This window comes from Chlorocebus sabaeus, chromosome 19 (genome assembly GCF_047675955.1).
Source record: "Chlorocebus sabaeus isolate Y175 chromosome 19, mChlSab1.0.hap1, whole genome shotgun sequence".
Taxonomy (NCBI): domain Eukaryota; kingdom Metazoa; phylum Chordata; class Mammalia; order Primates; family Cercopithecidae; genus Chlorocebus; species Chlorocebus sabaeus.
The window spans coordinates 20,092,735-20,114,047 of NC_132922.1; the positions used below are offsets into that span (position 1 = coordinate 20,092,735).

The 21,313-nt window shown below is 45.0% G+C and overlaps 1 protein-coding gene across 3 annotated transcripts in view; it reads right to left on the minus strand.

Moving 5' to 3' along the window:
* OSBP2 (oxysterol binding protein 2) overlaps positions 1 to 21,313 on the minus strand; it is a 239,448-nt gene that overhangs the window by 172,186 nt on the left and 45,949 nt on the right. For all 3 annotated transcript variants that reach the window (XM_073006810.1, XM_007975430.3, XM_007975431.3), the window contains exon 2: positions 12,072 to 12,280. In XM_073006810.1, coding sequence (XP_072862911.1) covers positions 12,072 to 12,280 — 209 coding nt within the window. The remainder of the gene's footprint in view (positions 1 to 12,071; positions 12,281 to 21,313) is intronic.

Sequence of the window (21,313 nt, forward strand, 5' to 3'; positions counted from 1 at the left end):
ATCGCGCCACTGCACTCCAGTCTGGGTGACAGAGCAAGACTCCATCTCAAAAATAAAAAACAAACAGAATTAGAAACGAGTCTGTGGCTTCATTTGCACACCCTGAACGTTCAAACTTGCAATTCAAGCAGGTTCTGCCTGGGCTTCGTTTCTCCAGCCAAATGTCACAAGTTCATTTGTTCCACTGGTGACAGTGTCAGAGGCATCCTAGCCACAGTGACTCCATCTTGAATAAAGCCCAGATAAAGCCAAACCTGCTGGGTTACATTCCCGGGAGGTTGGGCAGTCCTGGTCACTTATTTATTTATTTATTTATTTATTTATTTATTTATTTATTTTTTTTGAGGCAGAGTCTTGCTCTGTCGCCCAGGCTGGAGTGCAGTGGCACTATCTCGGCTCACTGCAAGCTCCGCCTCCTGGGTTCACGCCATTCTCCTGCCTCAGCCTCCCGAGTAGCAGGGACTACAGGCGCCTGCCACCACGCCCGGCTAATTTTTTTGTATTTTTAGTAGAGATGGGGTTTCACCATGTTAGCCAGGATGGTCTCGATCTCCTGACCTCGTGATCCACCCATCTCGGCCTCCCAAAGTGCTGGGATTACAGGCTTGAGCCACCGCGCCCGGCCATGGTCACATATTTATAATTGAGGGAATGAGCTAATGATATTAACCAACTAAAGACTCAGAACTTATGGAACTGTCCCAGTACTTTAAGAACAAAAAAGCATTCTTAGTTTAAGAATAGGTTTTGATTTAAAAATAATAGTACACTGATAAATTCTTGCTAAAATCAAGAATTAGTAACAATAGGAAAGTAACAATACTAATAGTCTGCCACTAGTTAATCACCAGCCTTTGTAATAAATACACGATTCTTTTTTGTTTGTTTGTTTGTTTGTAGGCAGAGTGTCGCTCTGTCTCGCCCAGGCTGGAGTGTGGTCACTGCAACTTCTGCCCCCCGGGTTCAAGCGAATCTCCTGCCTCAGCCTCCCAACTAGCTGGGATTACAGGCGCGCACCACTATGCCCAGCTAATTTTTATATTTTTATTACAGACGGGGTTTCACCATGTTGGCCATGCTGATCTCGAACTCCTGACCGGCCTAAATACACAATTCTTAACAACCTATATAAGCAAGCACTACTTTTAAGGTAGCGCATTGTTCCTTTTGCTTTCTGAGGACACCCTACTCTGTAACTGAGTAGTCTCTAATAAGTGATCTTAACTTCAGTCTGTGATTCGCCTTGAATTCTTTCCTGCGACAGATTCAAGAACCCACTCTGGGTATCTGGGACCAGACCCTCTTTTCTGGTGACAACAGGTGGAAAGGAACTGCAACACCACAGTCGTCTTCTGCAAGGACACTGCTGGTGCTGCCAAGGGTATCATGGCACACTGGCACCACAACAGATCCTTGCTGGGCACCAACTCCAGTAACAAACTCAGGGCCTGGCCCTGAGGTCACCATGGAAACAAGACATACAGGCTGTCTGCCCTCAAGGAACTTAGGTTCTATTGAGGAGATGAACAATAAAAAATTTAAATAGTTCGGGGGTCTTAGAAGTTTTTTAGTTTAGGCCGGGCGTAGTGGCTCACACCTGTAATCCCAGCACTTTGGAAGACTGAGGCAGGCAGATCACCTGAGGTCAGGAGTTCAAGACCAGCCTCAGGAGGCGGAGGTTGCATGCAGTGAGCCGAGATCGCACCACTGCACTCCAGCCTGGGTGACAGTATGGACTCCATATTAAAATAAATAAATAAATAAAAATAGGCTGGGTGTGGAGGCTCATGGCTGTAATCCCAGCACTTTGGGAGGCAGAGGTGGGTGGATCATTTGAGGTCAGGAATTTGAGACCAGCCTGATCAACATGGTAAAACCCTGCCTCTATTAAAAATACAAAAATCAGCCAGGTGTGGTGGCAGGTGCCTGTAGTCCCAGCTGCAGACTGAGGCAGGAGAATCACTTGAACCCAAGAGATGGAGGTTGCAGTAAACCAAGATTACACCACTGCACTCCAGCCTGGGTGACAGAGCAAGACTCCATCTCAAAATATAAATAAATAAAAATAAAAATGACAGCAGATGGCAGTGAAGAAAATATCCAGGGTCCTATAATGGAGATGTTTCAATAGAGAGGAACAGCTTAAAGTACTTTGAGGTGACATTAGGCTGAGCTCTGAAGATGGGACACCAGTCAGATGTGTTCTAGGCAGAGATACCAGGAAGTACAAAGGCCCTGAAGCAGAACTGAGTCCAGTGGGCGGGGCAGAGAGGAGCAGGAAAGGAGCTGCCAGCAGGGGCCTGATCACACGGGGCCTTACCTCCGAGGTGAGGAAGAGCTTGGATTTTACCCAACGAGCACTAGCAAGCCACCTAAGATAATTTTGGGTGTGTGTGGATGTAAACATACATAATGTTTACCATTTTAATCATTTTATTTTTATTATTATTATTTTTGGGGACAAGGCATTGCTCTGTTACCCAGACTGGAGTACAGTGGCGTGAACGTGGTTCAGTGCAACCTCACACTTCTGGGCTCAAGCAATCCTCTTGCCTCAGCCTCCCAAAGTGTTGGAATTACAGGCATGTGCCGCCATGTCTGGCCCATTTTAAAGTGATATTTAGTACGTTCATAACGTGCAACCACCACCTCTGGCTAGTTACACAATATTTTCATTACCCCAAAAAGAAATCCTATACCCATTAGGCTGTCACTTCCCATCTCCCCCTAGTTCCTACCAACCACTAGTCTGCTTTCTATCACTATGGATTTACCTGTTCTGGATATTTTGTATAAATGGAATCACACAATATGTGGGTGTTCTGTGTCTGGCTTTTTTCACTTACCATAATGTTGTCAAGGTTCATCCATGTTGTAGCATGTGTCACTGCTTCATTCCTTTTCATGACTGAATAATATTCCATTGTATAGATATACCACATTTTCTTTATCCATTCACCCATTAATGGGCATGCGGGTTCTTTGCACCTTTTGGCTATTGTGAATAGTGCTGCTATGATTGTTCGTGTATAAGTTCTTGTTTGAGCACCTGATTTCAATTATTTTTTGATATAGACCCAGAAGTGGAATTGCTGGGCCACAGGGGCAATTCTATTTAACTTATTGAGAAAATGCCAAACTATTTCCACAGTGGCTGCATCATTTTACATTTCCACCAGCAATGTATATGGGTTCCAATGTCTCCACTCTCTTGCCAACACTTGTTACTTTTCTTTTTTGATGTTGTTATTTTCCATTCTAATGGGTGTGAAGTGTTTTTTGGATTTGCATTTCCTCAATGACTAATAATGTTGATTCTCTTTTCATGGATTTGTTAGCTTCTTTGGAGATGTGTCTGTTCAAGTACTTTGCCTTTTTTGGTGGAGGGGCTGGGGGGAGACAGGGTCTGGCTCTGTCACCCAGGCTAGAGAGCAGTGGCACAATCTCAGCCTCTGGGAGCAACTTCTGCCTCCTGGGCTCACGCCATCTTCCCACCTCAGCTTCCTGAGTAGCTGGGACTACAGGTATGTGCCACCACACTGGCTATTTTTGTTGTTGTTTGGTTGGTTGGTTTTTATGTAGAGATGAGGTTTTGCCATGTTGCCCAGGCTGGTCTTGAACTCCTGAGCTCAAGTGATCCACTCAGTTCAGCCTCCCAAAGTGCTGGGATTATAGGCATGAGCCATCACACCCAGCCATGTGTCCACTATTTTATTTTATTATTATTTTGAGACCTAGTCTTGCTCTGTTGCCTAGGCTGGAGTGCAGTGGTGTGATTTCGGCTCACTGCAACCTCTGCCTCCCAGGTTCAAGTGATTCTCCTGCCTCAGCCTTCCAAGTAGCTGGGATTACAGGCACCCACCACCACACCCAGCTAATTTTTGCATTTTTAGTAGAGACAGGGTTTCACCATGTTGGCCAGGCTGGTCTAGAAGTCCTGACCTCAAGTGATCCACCCACCTCAGCCTCCCAAAGTGCTGGGATTACAAGAGTGAGCCACCGCACCTGGCCTGCTCATTTTTTTTAATAGGTAATTTTTCTTTTAGGTGTTGAGTTGTAAGAATCCTTTATATATTCTGGATGCTAAACCTTTATTAAACATATGATTTGCATATATTTTCTCCCATTCTGTGAGCTATCTTTTCCTTTTCTTTATAGTGTCCTTTGATGCACAAAATTTTTAAATTTTGATGAAGTCCAATTTATCCATCTTTTTTCTTAGCTGCTTTTGTTTTTAGTGTTATATCTAAAAACTTATTGCTGGCCGAGTGCAGTGGCACACGTCTGTAGTCCCAGCACTTTGGGAGGTCGAAGTGGGCAGATCACTTGAGCTCAGGAATTTGAGACCAGCCTGGCCAATGTGGCAAAACCCTGTCTCTTCTAAAAATACAAAAATGAGCTGGCCTGGTGGCTCGTTCCTGTGGTCCCAGATACTCAGGAGGCTGAGGCAGGAGAATCACTTGAGCCTGAGAGGCGAAGGGAGCTGAGATCTCACCACTGCACTCCAGCCTGGTTGACAGAGCGAGACCCTGTCTTAAGTAAATAAACAAATAAATAAAAATTAAAAATAAAAACTTATTGTCGAATTCAAGGTTTTGAAAATTTACTCCTGTTTTTTCTTTCTAAGAGTTTTGTTGGTTTAACTCTTATATTTAGGTCTTTGATTCATTTTGAGTTCTCTCTTTTCTTTTGATGGAGTCTTGCTCTGTCATCCAGGCTAGAGGGCAGCAACACAATCTTGGCTCACTGCAACCTCCGCCTCCCAGGTTCAAGCAATTCTCCTGCCTCTGCCTCCTGAGTAGCTGGGACTATAGGTGTGCACCACCACACTTGACTGATTTTTGTATATTTAGTAGAGATGGGGTTTCACCATGTTGGCCAGGCTGGTCTCAAACTTCTGACCTCAGGTGATCCACCTGCCTCAGCCTTCCAAAGTGCTGGGATTACAGGTGTGAGCCACCATGCCTAACAGATTTTGAGTTAATTTTTGTATATGGTGGTGGAGACAGGGGGGAGTCCAACTTCATTATTCTGTATGTGGATATCCAATCATTTCTGTACCATTTGCTGAAGAGACAGTCCTTTCCCTATTAAATGATCCTGGTACTCTTGCTGAAAATCCATTGGTTAGAGATGTATGGGTTTATTTCTGGACTCTCAATTCTATTCCATTGATCTGTATGTCTATCTTTACTCAAGTACCACATTGTCTTGACTACTACAGCCCTTAGCAAGTTTCAAAAGTGGAGTCTTCCAAGTCAGTTCTTTTTCAAGACTGTTTTGACAATTTAGGGGTCCTCTGAAATTAATTCCATATGAATTTTAGAATAAACGCTTTCATCTCTGCAAAAAAGGGTCAGTGGATTTTGATAGGGATCACATTGATTCTATGGATTGCTTAGGCAGTTCACCATGTTAATAATATTATGTCTTTCAATCCATGAACATAGAATATCTTTCCATTTATAAAGGTTTTTTTTTTTTTTTTCCCCACCAATATGTTTTAGTTTCAGTTTCCTTTTCACCTCCTTGGTTAAATTTATTCGTAAGTATTTTAAACTTTGATGCTATTTATTTATTTTTTATTTTTGGAGACGGAGTCTTGCTCTTTCGCCCAGGCTGGAGTGCAGTGGTGCAATCTCAGCTCACTGCAACCTCTGCCTCCCGGGTTCAAGCAGTTCTCCTGCCTCAGCCTCTGGAGTAGCTGGAATTACAGGTACATGCCGCCACACCTGGCTAAGTTTTTGTATTTTAGTAGAGAGGGGGTTTCACCATGTTGCTCAGGCAGGCCTCGAACTCCTGAGCTCAGGCAATCTGCCCATCTCAGCCTCCCAAAGTGCTAGGATTACAGGCATGAGCCACTGTACCCGACCTTTGATGCTATTTAAATGAAATTGTTTTCTTCATTTCCTTTTTGGGTTATTATTTACAACTACGTAGAAATACAAGTATATAGAAAACCCTGCACCTTTGCCGAATTCATTTATTAAACTCTAATAGTTTCTTTTTTTTTTTTTTTTTTGTAGGTTCTTTGAGTTTTTCTATACATAGGATCATGTGTGTGCCAATAAAGTAAGTTTTACTTTTTCCATTCCAAATTTTCCTTTGGTTTATTTTTCTTGTCTAATTGTTCAGTCTAGAACTTCCAGTAGAATGTTGAATAGCTTTGGGGAACTGGGCATCCTTGACTTGTTCTTGATCTTAGGGAGGAAATTTTCATTCTTTCGTCATCAAGTATGATGTTAGCTGTGGGTTTTTCATAAATGCCCTTTATCATGTTGCTAAAGTTGCCTTCTATTCCTAGCTTGCTGAGTGTGTTCATCATGAAAAGGTGTTGAATATTTGTCAGATCTTTTCTCTGTATCAGTTGAGATGGCCACATGTGGCTTTTTTTTACCCTCAATCAAATTGGTGTACTACATTGATTGTGTTTTGGTTGTTGTTGAATACGCTTCCACTCCTGGGGTAAGTCCCACTTGGTTATGGTGTATAATCCCTTTAAATATGCTAATGGATTTTGTTTGCCAGTATTTTGTTGAGGGATTTTGCAGCTATATTCATAAAGGATAATGGTTTATAGTCTTCTTTTCTTGTGATGTCTTTGTGTGGCTTTGGTATCAGGGCTGGCCTCATAAAATAAATTATTAAGTGTTTCATCCTCAGGCCGGGCGCGGTGGCTCGTGCCTGTAATCCCAGCACTTTGGGAGGCCAAGGCGGGCAGATCATCTGAGGTCAGGAGTTCGAGACCAGCCTGGCTAACATGGTGAAACTTTGTTTTTACTAAAAATACACAAAATTAGCCGGTTATGATGGTATGCACCTGTAATCCCAGCTACTTGGGAGGCTGAGGCAGGAGAATCACTTGAACCTGGGAGGCAGAGGTTGTAGTGAGCCGAGATTGCTGCATTGCACTCCAGCCTGGGCAACAAGAGCAAAACTCCATCTCAAAAAAATAAAAAAATAAAGAAGTGTTTCATCCTCTTCAATTTTTTGGAAAAATTTTAAGAAGAATTGGTATAATTTTTTTTTCTTTTTTTTTTTTTTCTTTTTTTGAGATAGGGTCTCACTCTATTGCTCAGGCTGAAGTGCAGTGGTGCAGTGGTGAAATCATGGCTCACTGCAGCCTCAACCTCTGGGGGTCAAGCAATCCTCCCACCTCAGGCTCCCATGTAGCTGGGACTACAGGCAGGTGCTATCATGCCTGGCTAGTTTTCGTTTTTCAAATTTTTATAAAGAAAGGGTCTCACTATGTTGCCCAGGTTAGTGTCAAACTCCTGGGCTCAATTGATCTTCCCTCCTAGGCCTCCCAAAGTGCTGGAATTACAGACGTGACCACCAGGCCCAGCCTTGCAAGTTCTTTAAATGTTTGGTAGAATTCACCCAATTAAGCCATCTGGTCTTGGACTTTCCTTAGTTTCAAGATCTTTGATTACAGATTCAATGACGTCTTCATTGTAGGTCTGTTAAGATACTTTATTTCTTCTTTGCTCAGTTTTTGTAACTTGAGTGTTTCTAAGTTTGTCCATTTGCATCCAGGTTATCTAATTTGCTGGCATAAATCGTTCGTTTTAATCCTTTTCATCCTGTTCTTATAAGAACCCTTTTCATTTCTGTAAAGTCATTAGTAATGTTCCCACTTTCATTTCTGATTTCAGTAATTCAAGTCTTCTCTTTTTTTCTTAGTCTAGCTAAAGGTTTGCTAATTATGTCAGTCTTTTCAAAGAACCAACTCTTGCTTTCATTCATTCTCTCTACTGGTTTTTCTATTCTCTATTTCATTTACTCTAACTCTAATTTTTTTTTTTTTTTTTTTTTTTTTTTGAGTCAGAGTCTCACTTTGTTGCCCAGGCTGGAGCACAGTTACAGCTCGCTGCAACCTCTGCCTCCCCGGTTCAAGCAATTCTCCTGCCTCAGCCTCCCAAGTAGCTGGGATTACAGGCGTCTGCTACCACGTCCATCTAATTTAGTAGAAATAGGGTTTAAGCATGTTGGCCAGGTTGGTCTCAAACTCCTGACCTCAGGTGATCCGCCCACCTTGGCCTCCCAAAGTGCTGGGATTATAGGCGTGAGCCACCATGCCGAGCACAACTTTAATCTGTATTGTTTCCTTCCTTCTGCTAGCTTTGAGTTTAGTTTGTTCTTTACCTACTTCCTTCAGGTATAAAATTTGGTTTTTCATTTGAGATTTTTTTCCTTCTTTTAAACATATACTTTTAGAGCCATACTTTTTTTTCTTTTTGTATTTTTTCTGGCACATAAATGAGGAATAGATATAGCTATACATTTCTCTCTGGGCACTGCTTTTTCTGCATTCCAAAATTTTGGTATATTGTGTTCTTGTTTTCATTTATCTCAATGTATTTTCGAATTTCCCTTGTGACTTCATCTTTGATCCACTAGTTGTTTAAGAGTATGTTGTTTAACTTCCATGTATTTCTGCATTTTCTAGTGTTACCTCTGTTATTGATTCCTACCTTCATTCCACTGTGGTCAGAAAAGATACTTCATATAATCTCAATCTTTTAAAAAATTATTGAGACTTGTTTTGTGGCCTAACATATGGTCTATCCTGAAAAATGTTCCATGTGTACTTGAAAAGAAATTATATTCTGCTGCTGTTGAGTGGAGTGTTTTGTATATGCCTGCTAAGTCTAGTTGATTTATAGCACCTAAGAGTTGATTTGTTTGTTTGTTTTGAGACAGAGTCTCACTCTGTTGCCCAGGCTGGAGTGCAGGGGTGTGATCTCAGCTCACGGCAACCTCTGCCTCCCAGGTTCAAGCGATTCTCCTGCCTCAGCCTCCCGATTAGCTGGGACTACAGGCATGCACCACCATACCTGGCTAATTTTTGTATTTTTAGCAGAGACAGGGTTTCACCATGTTGGCCAGGCTGGTCTCGAACTCCTGATAGATATCCAGGTAGGAGGGGATTGCACTTGGATTAGGGCATGGCAAAAGAGCTGGGGAGTAGCAGGTGATTTCAAGAGATAAGTAGAAGTAGGAAGTAGGCTTCCAGCAGGATGAGACAGGGTCCTCAGTTCAGGAAAAGAAAACAGGCCCCAGGATAACCCACAGTGGCCTGCCTAAAGTGCTATCTGTGTCCTTGACCCAGCTGGCCACCATCAGCCAGGCCCAAGGAGAGCGACATTAGGCCATCTTCTCTCATTCAAGGCTGCCCCAAGCTGACTCCAAGACAGGCAAAAAGTTACAAACCACAACTCTCTGACATCAGCCTGAGAGCTCAGAGAGGAGGACCTTGCCTTTAACAGAAAGCCAACAAAAGGGCTATTTTCCAAGACATAACCAGGTGGTCCCAATCTTTCTACAAACACAGAGTAGCCGCCTGAAGGCTTTTCCTTCACATACATGGTTCATTCGTGCTTCAAAAAGCCAACAAGAGAGGAATCCTACCTTGAGTGGTACCTGGATGTTTGCTTCTGTCCTGTGGCCTTGCCCAGAAGGCTGCGCTCTTGGCATATGTGCTGCATCTCATACAATGAGGGAAGCTGAGGCTAAGGTTACTCCCTCAGGGGTCCCTTCTCCTTTAGAAGAAGTCTGGGCTAGCAGTCTCTAGCACTGCCAGCTGAGTTAACAGGCACTTCTCTGCTCCCTGCTCTCACCCCCCGACCCCGCCAATTGCAAAAACCCCTCGCATTGGCTATCGTAGGGAAACTGTTCCAGGATGACTAATCCCATGACTGCCACCTGCTGCATTATTTTCAAGAAGTTCCTAAAAAATAAGGCAATTTATCATTTATTTATTTATTTATACTTAGAAAAGCAAAACCAAGAAGAGGAAGCTAGATCTCTAGTGGGCATCCTCACTTGGCCAGTATGAGTGCCCTGAGCCCAGCTGTGCCACCAGCCACAGCTTTTACCACAGTGGCTTCCCACAGGCACACAAATTGAGACCACGGGTCCTTCTGGGGGTCCCAACACAGCCCATGTCTGAGATGGTCTCACCTGCCTCCTTCACTCGGTAACGGAGTGGTACCTGGGGGACCTCCTGTCAAACTCAGCATCATTGCTGATGCACAAGAGCTACATGAGTGCTGACCTCAGGGAGAACAGTTTCCAAGCAGGTGGCCCATGCTCCAAATGAGTGAGACAAAAGAGAAAGCCAGACTGGTTTTCAGTGCCCTTTAATACTCACTGAGACCCTAGAGCTGGGGGACAGACCCCAACGTGGGAGACAGGGATGGGGCATAAGGACCAACATCACTAGCCCCTCTCATCCTGCTGAATGCCAAGCTCCTTCCACAGGACTCACCATCTCCCCACCCAGTCTCCAAGATAGTCTGGGAGAGCAGGGGCTGTGCCCCCTTCTCACCTGGAGCTCTGCCTCCCCAGACAAACGCATAGGTCTGTGGAATACACCATTCCACTAATGACTTCAGAACGATCACAGCTGCGTGTGTAGACATTTTTTTTTCAACATCAGAAACATTTACTGTAGCTCTGGCCAGGCAGGGCTGTGGGAGGTGTGTGTCCTCACACACTCCTGTTAACATTCCATGGCACAACCCCTATGGAAGGCAGTTTGACAATACCTTGCACAATTACAAATGTACACGCCCATTGACCTAGCAAGCCGGCTTCCTGGAACACAAATTTCATTTATACTCATGTGTGCATGAAATGAAGTACTTGCAAAGGTTACTCACGGCAGCACAGTATGTCACAACAAAATAAGGAAAACAACCCAAATGCTCATCAACAAGCTATAGGTTAAATAAACTATGGTCCACCCATACAATGAAATACTACATTGTCATTAAGAACAAAGAGGAAGCTTTTTACATATTGACAGGGAAATTTTCCAAGACATATTGCTAAATGGAAAATAAGGCGGTAAATGCAGTTACTCTGAAATAAGTACCTATTTGAATATATATGTAAAGATACATGTATCTCTGGTTGCCTCTGGGTAGGAGAATGGGGTGGGTGACTGGGAACCAGGAGTCAAAGACAGACCTTACTGCATAGGCTTTCGACGCTGTTGGTTTGTGAGTCATGTTAAAACATTTTTTTTTTTTTTTTTTGAGACAGTGTCTTGCCCTGGTGCCATCTCAGCTCACTGCAACCTCCGCCTCCTGGGTTCAAGCGATTCTCCTGCCTCAGCCTCCTGAGTAGTTGGTATTACAGGCACATGCCACCATGCCCAGCTAACTTTTTATATCTTCGGGGTTTCACCATGTTGGCTAGGCTGGTCTCAAACTCCTGACCTCATGATCCACCTGCCTCAGCCTCCCAAAATGCTGGGATTACAGGCATGTGCCACCATGCCCGGCCGAACATTACATATTTAAAAAATAAATTTATTGGCCAGGCGTGGTGGCTCACGCCTGTAATCCCAGTACTTTGGGAGGCCGAAGTGGGCATATCACCTGAGGTCAGGAATTTGAAACCAGCCTGGCCAACATGATGAAACCCTGTCTGTATTAAAAATACAAAAATTAGCTGGGCATGGTGGTGTGCGCCTATAATCCCAGCTACCTGGAAGGCTAAGGCAGGATAATTGCTTGAACATGGAAGGCAGAGGTTGCAGTGAGCCGAGATCACGCCACTGTACTCCAGCCTGGGTGACAGAGTGAGACTCTGTCTCAAAAAATAAAATAAATTTATTAAAGTAAAAAATAAAATGTCTTGCTCAGGACATCTGAGCTGGCCTCCCTAATAAGCAAAGGCAGCAGCTTTGGCTAAATGGTTTCACTCTCCACTATGGGGAAACCTAGGGAAAAGGCTGGCTTGAGGCAAACACTGACAGCTGCTTCTGGACCTGACCCCTGCAGCATCTGAAGGGTCTGCTGAAGTCCTGACTAGCCCAAAGAAAGGCACACACAGTTCCTGCCCATCAAAAACATTTCCATGCCAAGAACTGCTGGCCAGACAGAATGACTGAGCCTCTCACTGCTGACGATACACAGAACATGCACGCACCTTGACCTTCCAGATTGATCCGGGCTGGCCTGGGTCTCCTGGCCACCACTGGCCACCAGCTGCTTGCAATTCCCACTTCCTCCACTCATGACACCACCATATACACACCCGCTGTCCCAAGCGCTCACTACCTGAATGAGTGTTCATCACGCGGACAGCCTTGGCTTTGGCCAGCTCCAGGGCGGTGATCCACTGCTGCCGGTCCACCTCTGAGCCGGCCTTGAGGTGGTAGCTCCTGGCCCCACTGGTCAGCAAGATACCACAAGAGTCCTCTGTGTCAATGTGCGCGGTGGACAGGTTGATGGTTCCACGGCACGTGTGGGCCATTTCACCCTGATTTCTGTAGGATGTAAGAGAAGGAATGGGGTGAGGCTCCTAGTCTCAATGGCTCCAGAATAAAGAAACCCTCCAGGCAAATCTTCAGAATCTCAGACCCTCAGAGCTGGGAGAAGCCCTGGAGTCAAAGTTGGGAGATAATGCCTGTTGGAACTGCCTGGTCATGGCTTGGGTAAAGGGGACTTTAAGGCCACGACTGCTCTCTGTGGGGAGTGGCAGAGGGACGGGGGCCTGCATCGGTGCCACGTGTGCAGGGAGTGTCTGGTGTAGTCTAAAGTCTCACAGACACCAGGAAATGGCAGAGTGACTGCCCAGGGGCTCTCAAGACAGATCAGCCTTCGGTCTCTGTGCTAAACTCTTTTCATTACGTCTTAGAACCACGGAGTTGGGGCCAGGCGCGGTGGCTCACACCTGTAATCCCAGCACTTTGGGAGACCGAGGAGGGTGGATCACTTGAGGTCAGGAGCCAACAAGGTGAAACCCCGTTTCTACTAAAAATGAAACTGCCTTTGCAAAATTATGACTGACACAGTGAAAGAGATCTAACTTAACCGACTCTATCTTGCTTCTAATCTCCAAGCTATCTTTGTTCATTCCTGGGCATAGGCTGAACTAACTAACTTTGAGATAAACTTAGTTTGTAGTTTATAGTTTTTTTTTTGGTTTTTTTGGTTTTGTTTTTGTTTTTGTTTGCGATGGAGTTTCACTCTTGTTGCCCAGGCTGGAGTGCAGTGGCGTGATCCTGGCTCACCGCAACCTCCGCCTCCTAGGTTCTAGTGATTCTCCTGCCTCAGCCTCCCGAGTAGCAGGGATTACAGGCATGCGCCACCACACCTGGCTAATTTTTTGTATTTTTAGTAGAGACAGGGTTTCTCCATGTTGGTCAGGCTGGTCTTGAACTCCCAACCTCAGGTGATCCGCCCGCCTCGGCGTCCCAAATTTGCTGTGATTACAGGCATGAGCCACCACGCCTAGCTTGTAGTTTACAGTTTAAACAAAGATAAGAACAGCCCTTTCCCAAAGCAGACCTCCTTCTCGCCTGGGGACTAGAGTAACATTAGCCACAGGATTAGAAATTATTGCTTAGGAGTCATACATTTGGAGGCTATAAGATTCTGACCCTCCCTAAACTGCTCCTAAGAGCAGTGCTTGAGCTATTTTGCAAACCCTGCACTTGATGGATCAGCTAGCACCACCCACATAGATAAACTGGTTCGTCTGATCTTGTGGCCCCCACCTAGGAACTGACTCAGTACAAGAAGACAGCTTTGACTAACTATAATTTCATCCCTGACCAATCAGCACTCCTGGTTCACTGGTTCCCCCACCACCCACCAAGTTATCCTTAAAAACTCTGCTCCCCTCTGCCGGGTGCAGTGGCTCCACCTGTAATCCCAACACTTTGGGAGGCCAAGATGGTCGGATCACCTGAGGTTGAGACCAGCCTGGCCAACGTGGTGAAATCCCATCTCTACTAAAAATACAAAAATTAGCTGGGCATGGTGGCGCTTGCCTGTAATCCCAGCTACTTGGGAGGCTGAAGCAGGAGAACTGCTTAAACCAGGACGGGGGAGGCAGAGGTTGCAGTGAGCTGAGATTGCGCCACTGCACTCCAGCCTGGGCTACAGAGTGGAACTCTTTCTCAAAAACAAACAAAACAGAACAAAAACTCTGCTCCCCAATGCTCAGGGAGACAGACTTGAATAATAATAAAACTCCTGTCTCCCGCACAGCAGGCTCTGTGTGAATTACTCTTTCTCTATTGCAATTCCCCTTTCTTGATGAATCGGCTCTGTCTAGGCAGTGGCCAAGGTGAACCCCTTGGGCAGTTACAAAATTACAAAAATTAGCTGGGCGTGGTAGCATGCACCTGTAGTCCCAGCTACTTGGGAGGCTGGGGCAGGAGAATCACTCAAACCCGGGAGGTGGAGATTGCAGTGAGCCAAAATGGTGCCAGTGCACTCCAGCCTGGGTGACCGAGCGAGACTCCATCTCAAAACAAAACAAAAAAAGAGAACTACGGAGTTGGAGCAGGTTGGGATCCTGCCACTAAAACTGAAATTGGAGGCCCAGAGCCTGAGGGGGCAGATGGAGAGGCATCTCCTGCTGGGAGAAACCTGGGACCACTGTCTCCCCAGTGCTGTCCTTTTGTTCTATCATGAGATCTACAGAGCAAGGACGCCCCATTCCCTGGCTCTACATGGATTAGTTGAAGGCACTGGTTGGGCAAACACAGTACAACCTCATGACAAGGGACTGGGCCCTCTGCTAGTTATAGGATGATGGAGTTAATGGTATCAAAATAAGGACAGGGTAGGTGACTAAAGTGTATGCCATTTCCAGTTACAATTAATGTCAGAAAATGGAGATCCAACTATCATGACTGGACCTAACTCACTCCTTAGACACTTGAAGGAAATTCCGAACCCCTATGACATAATAAATCTTTTCCCACGCAGGGCATTAGAAAAGGAAGAGTGATTGGCCAGCATTTAATACGGCCAGTGGCAGGAGCTCATTTGGTAATTTTCTGCTACCTTTTAACGCGAATTTATTTTCCCTGGCAGCTCATCATCTGTCATTTTTTTGATTCTTCTATCAGTTCAAAAGTCAAATGACTCGACACTCAATCGGACATTTGTCAGCTGGGCGCGGTGGCTCACTCCTGTAATCCCAGCACTTTGGGAGGAGGAAGCGGGTGGATCACTTGAGGTCAGGAGATTGTGACCAGCCTGGCCAACATGGTGAAACCCCATCTCTGCTGAAAAATAGAAAAATTAGCCGGGTATGGTGGTGGGTGCCTGTAGTCCCAGCTACTCGGGAGGCTGAGGCAGGAGAATCGCTTGAACCTGGGAGGCGGAGGTTGCAATAAGCCAAGATGGCACCACTGCACTCCAGCCTGGGCAACAAGAGCGAAATTTCGTCTTAAAGAAAAAAAAAAAAAAAGACATTTGTCTTTTTTTGAACAGCGATTGTCTTTTCCAATTCCCTTGTGCTTTGGGCACATTCCTTAGAGAAGATGACGTGTCGCTGAAGGAAAGCCCAACTCTTAGCTGCTGGTATGTTTTGCTCGAAGGAAAGTCACTCTAATTTAGAAAATGGGCGAAGCTGGGCATGCCTGTTGGAAGCCTGACATTTTCAGATTTAAGGACATTTTAGGCTAGAAATTGTTCAGGTGTTAGCGTAGTGACTCACCAAAAATGACATTATGGCTTAGCTCAGAAATAAGAGGGGGATTATTAATAAGTTAATAAAATAATAAGTTAATAAAATAAGAAATAAGTTCTGGAGAGAGAGAGCAGCAGGGGCAAAGCCCACGAGGCAAGCAGCAGTTCTCAGCTTCCAAGGAATAGAAAGAAAGGTCCTTTGGCCAGAGTGCCGAGAACAAGAGAACAGATGAGGGAAAAATTAAGCAAGAAAATCAGGCAGGTGGGTAAGCATATTTCTGGAGTAAAAAAAAAAAAAAGGAAAAGAAAATAAGTCAGGGACTCAATTCAGTACTTTGTAGGCTACATTGTTTTAGAGTCTCAGCCATGCACAGTAGCTCACGCCTGTAATCCCAGCACTTTGGGAGGCCGAGGTGGAGAGATCACGAGGTCAGGAGTTTGAGACCAGCCTGGCTAACATAATGAAACCCTGTCTCTACTAAAAATACAAAAATTAGCTGGGCATGGTTGTGCACGCCTGTAGTCCCAGTTACTCAGGAGGCTGAGGCAGGAGAATCGTTTGAACCCTGGAGGCGGAGGTTGTGGTGAGCCGAGATCGTGCCACTGCACTCCAGCCTGGGCAACAGAGTGAGACTCCATCTCAAAAAAAAAAAAAAAAAAGATTTGGAGTCTCATCCTAAAATTAGGACAGTGAGCATTGTGGGCCTAAAATCAGGAAAGAAACAGAGATGGTCAAGAGTTCTTGAAGTTAGGTTGGGCGTGGTGGCCCACACCTGTAATCTCAGCAATTTAGGAGGCCAAGGTGGGAGGATCACTTGAGGCCAGGAGTTCAAGACCAGCATGGGCAACATAGGAAGACCCCATTTCTACAAAAAAAAAATTTTTTTTTTAATTAGCCAGGTGAAGTGGTGTGCACCTGTAGTCCCAGCTACTCAGGAGCTGAAGTGAGAGGATTGCTTGGGCCCAGGAAGTAGAGGCTGCAGTGAGCCATAATCATGCCACTGCATTCCAGCCTGGGTGACAGAGTGAGACCCTGTCTTTAAAAAAAAAAAAAGAAAGGCCGGGCGTGGTGGCTCATGCCTGTAATCCCAGCACTTTGGGAGGCCAAGGCCGCAGGATCACCTGAAGTCAGAAGTTTGAGACCAGCCTGGCCAACATGGTGAAATCTCATCTCTACTAATAATAGAAAAATTAGCCGGATGTGGTGATGCATGCCTGTAATCCCAGCCACTCAGAGGAGAATCGCTTGAATCTGGGAGACGGAGGGTGCAGTGAGCCGGGATTGCACCATTGCACTCTAGCCTGGGCAACAGAGCAAGACTCCTTCTCAAAAAAAAAAAAAAAAAAAAAAAAAAGAGTTCCAGAAGTTCCTGCAGAAAACTGGAGAATCAAAGTGACTTGCGCAGGGTGGGAGATGGCAGCCAGGCCACTGCACGAAATCAGGGCTGGACTGGAAGTTACCCAGCAGTGATCATACTAATTATAACCCATCAACTAAATAAATGGGGGAGAGGGGACAGATATTCCTTAACAAAAGTAGATTAAATTATGGACACAGAAAAATCAGTAAATGCAATACAGAACCTTGGATTGAATTATAAAATAGAAAAAAAAAGACTAGTGAAATTTGAATAATGTTTGGAGTTTAGTTAATAGTATTGTAACGATGTTAGTTTCCTAGTTTTGAGACTTGTACTTTGGTGAGGTAAGATGTTAACACTAAGGGGAGCTAAGCGAAGAGTATATAGGAACTGTCTGCACTATTTTTCTAACTTTTGTGTAAATCTAAGTCACTTCAAAATTTTAACAATTTAATGCTGCTATCATCTTCCCAGGGTCACAGTTGATAGCAAAGTCTTGTAGCCAGAACCTGAACTCATCTGCCTCCAGGGTCAGGGACTGGATTGGAGATATTCCCAATGTCACTCAAGGGCAGAAGCCCCAAGCCCCCATCATAGGATCTGGTTCTAGACAGCACTCCCAGGAGACTAAGTAAAGGCATTTAAAAAATCACTAGATAAAGAAGAGTGGGTGAGGCTGAGGAAGGGAGGGAGGGAAGACCTCCCAGTCTGAAAACCAAAATTCAAAACCTGTGAAGAAAGCCAATGCTAATAAAGAAGCCAAAGAAGTCAGTGCTTAGAAGATGAATCACTTCAGGCCAGGGATGGTGGCTCACGTCTGTAATCCCAGCACTTTGGAAGGCGGAGGCTGGGGGATCTCTTGAAGTCAGGAGTTCGAGACCAGCCTGGACAACGTGGTGAAACCCCGTCTCCACTAAAAATACAAAAAGTAGCTGGGCATGTTGGTGTGTACCTGTAATTCCAGCTACTTGGGAGGCTGAGGCATGAAAATCACTTGAACCTGGGAGGTGGAGGTTGTAGTGAGCTGAGATCGTGCCACCGCACTCCAGTCTGGGTGACAGAGTGAGACTCTGTCTCAAAATAAATAAATAATAATTTTAAAATACCAAAATTAGCTGGGCATGGTAGTGCACACCTGTAGTCCCAGCTACTTGGGAGGTTGAGGCATAAGAATTGCTTGAACTTGGGAGATGGAGGTTGCAGTGAACCGAGATCATACCACTGCACTCCAGCCTGGTCAACAGTGTGAGATGAGACTCCGTCTCTAAAAGAAAAAAAAAAAAAAAGGAAGGCCGGGCGCGGCGGCTCACACCTGTAATCCCAGTACTTTGGGAGGCCGAGGCGGGCAGATCACGAGGTCAGGAGATGGAGACCATCCTGGCTAACACGGTGAAACCCCGTCTCTACTAAAAATACAAAAAAATTAGCCGGGCGTGGTGGCAGGCACCTGTAGTCCCAGCTACTCGGGAGGCTGAGGCAGGAGAATGGTGTGAACCTGGGAGGTGGAGCTTGCAGTGAGCCAAGATTGCGCCACTGCACTCCAGCCTGGGCGACAGAGTGACACTCCATCTCAAAAAAAAAGAAAGAAGAAGAAGAAGAATCACTTCAGCCATAACAATGTGAAAAGTATTTAATATAAATAGGTTTAGGATTCTCAAAGATAAAGGAATAACATCAGTAAAAGGAGGAATAGGCTGGGTCGCAGTGGCTCATGCCTGTAATCCCAGCATTTGGGGAGGCTGAAGTGGGAGATCACTTGAGGCCAGGAGCTCAAGACCAGTCTGGGCAACATGCTGAAACCCTGTCTTTACAAAAACCACAAAAATTAGCCAGGCATTCCAGCCTGGGTGACAGAGTTAAGACCCTGTCTCAAAAAGAAAAAAAAAAGAGAGAGAGAGAGAAGAGAAGAAACAATTTAATGAAATAGAAGTTGATAAAAATGAAACAAGAGCAGGTAGATACGAATAAGTAACATGAGCACTTCAGAAAATGAAAATATAGCAGATTAGTTTTTCTAGTCACCCAGCATCCAAATCTGAATTGATCCTGTACTCATTCTAGTTAGAGTTACCTTTTATTAAGGGTTTTATATTAATTTGTTTTTGAAACAGAGTCTCACTCTGTTGCCCAGGTTCGAGTGGAATGGTGCAATCATAGCTCACTGCTGCCTTGAACTCCTGCACTCAATCTTCCTGTCTCAGCCTCCCAGGTAACAGAGACCATAGGCATGTGCCACCATGCCCAGCTAATTTTTTTTTTTTTTTTTTTTTTTTTTTGGTAGAGACAAGGTCTCACTATGTTGCCTAGGCTGTTCTCAAACTCCTGAGCTCAAGTTATCCTCCCACCTTGGCCTTCCAATGTGCTAGGATTACAGGTATTAACCACCACACCCAGCCTCTTACTTTTTCAGTTTTATCTTTCTACATTATTTGGAAAGAATTATATACTGAAATATATAAATGTGGGGGCTAACAACCCTTAAAATTATCAAGATCTGATACATTTGCTAGTCTTAGAATTTAGTTCTGCTCTTCTCTTTCATTTAGGTATTTTATATTCAATCCATTTTTAACCTGTAGCCAAGGTATTATTTTTATCCTTTTTATTCAGTTTTTAAAAATTTTTCAATGGCTTCAAACTCAGTACTGAAAGGGTCTAAAATTTAGGGACGTATCCTAAAATTCAGATTGTTGTTTGGGAGTAGTGTGCCTGCTCATGTTGTAAATAAATGATTCTGTTTCTCCCATTGTGAGTCCTAGCTGAGGTAACCCTCTCTACGAAGGTTAACCTTCCAGGGAAGTCTAATAGTCCAGACGGTGGCAAAGTTAAAGCCCTGCTCACAGTACACTATGGATCTGGGCCCTGCAAGTTGTAGTGGTAACTCCTCTCCCCCAAGAGCCTATGGAAGTGTGCAACATTCCAGAACCATTTGCTCTCACTGAGCCCTGAGCAGCTTCAGTGGCCTTATTACCAGGCCATGTCCTAGGGCCTCCCAGTTTTAACAGAGCTTATATCCAAAACACATGATAATGTGGCCAGGCATGATGGCTCACTCCTGTAACCCCGGCACTGAGGTGGGCAGATCACTTGAGGCCAGGAGTTTGAGACCAGCCCGGCCAACATGGTGAAATCCTGTCTCCACTAAAAATACAAAAATTAATCAGGCATGGTGGTACATGTCTGTAATCCTAGCTACTCAGGAGGCTGAGGCAGGAGAATCGCTTGAACCCAGGAGGTGATAGTTGCAGTGAGCAGAGATCGCACCACTGCACTCTAGCCTGGGTGACAGAGCTAGACTCCGCCTCAAAAAAAAAAAAAAAAACAAAAACAAAAACACATGATAATGTATCTTCTGCTATTTTTAAGGAGACATGTTTTGAGGCATTACTTTGATATCTGATGTATTTAGAACAAATATAAACAAAATGATAAACATCTGCAGTACAATTTAACTGCAAGAGAATTTACCACAACCAACATCCCACTAAGTTAACTACACCGATTAATAATACTCGCAGTGACCCCAGTCACACTCTCACCTCTGTCAAGGATTCCAGCTATCCAAACTTGGAAGCCTGTAATAGTTAATGTATCACTTTTTAGGCCATGGAGACCATCTATGGTTAGCGACTAACACAGCTGTATTGGACACAAACCTTGTGCACCAACTCAGAATGGCACACCTCCTCCGTCCCCTCTCTACCTCCTCCATTTAAGCCAAGTCGCCCCTGCATTTTTGGGCTGGGGAGTACTGCATTTCAGAGTATGCAATCTGGCTTCCTGAGTGGTCACCAAGAAGCTGGATTTTTGCAGCCCACAGTATGGAAGGGTTAGTGACTCACAGGTTAAACAATGAGCGGTGGGAAATGGGAAGTGGATGGGAACCAGGCCAGGAAATGCTCTTCCCTGCAGATCTCTCCGAGGTATCCTTGCAAACCTTCCAGAGAAGTCCATAAGCCCAGAGAACATGAGTGGCCTCTGTGAGCCTTGCAGTTTGCTGCAAAGCGGTGGCCAGGCCTTGAAGCCTCATGTTAGTTTGCATCCTCCCCTTGCTTTTCTTCCTCTTTTGCCTCCCCAGCACCAAGGCTCATCTTGCGACTCCACTGAGTGCCCAATCTACCAGCAGTAGAGACCAACATGGAACCCTCCTTGAGATGGCCCATCCTTGGGAAGAGCCAGACAGCCACTAACTATATCAGACCCCTTCCACCTTGGAGGGATACACAATTTATCCTTCATGAAACAGAAGCCCTTTTTGGTAATGGAGTTGCCTTCCCTGCCTGTAGTGCCTCCAGTAGCTCCATGGTCCAAAGTACTGAATGCCTCAAGTGCTGGCCTGGACTTCCATTCAACACAGCCTTACACAAAGTGGCCCATTTCAGCCTAGCAGCTGTGCCAATGACTCCTCATAAATTCACTGGAATCGGTGAATTTATGATTGCAGCTGCACTAGTGGGCAGTGAGCCTGACAAAACAATGGAATGCCCTACTGGCTTAGCAGGGGCACAA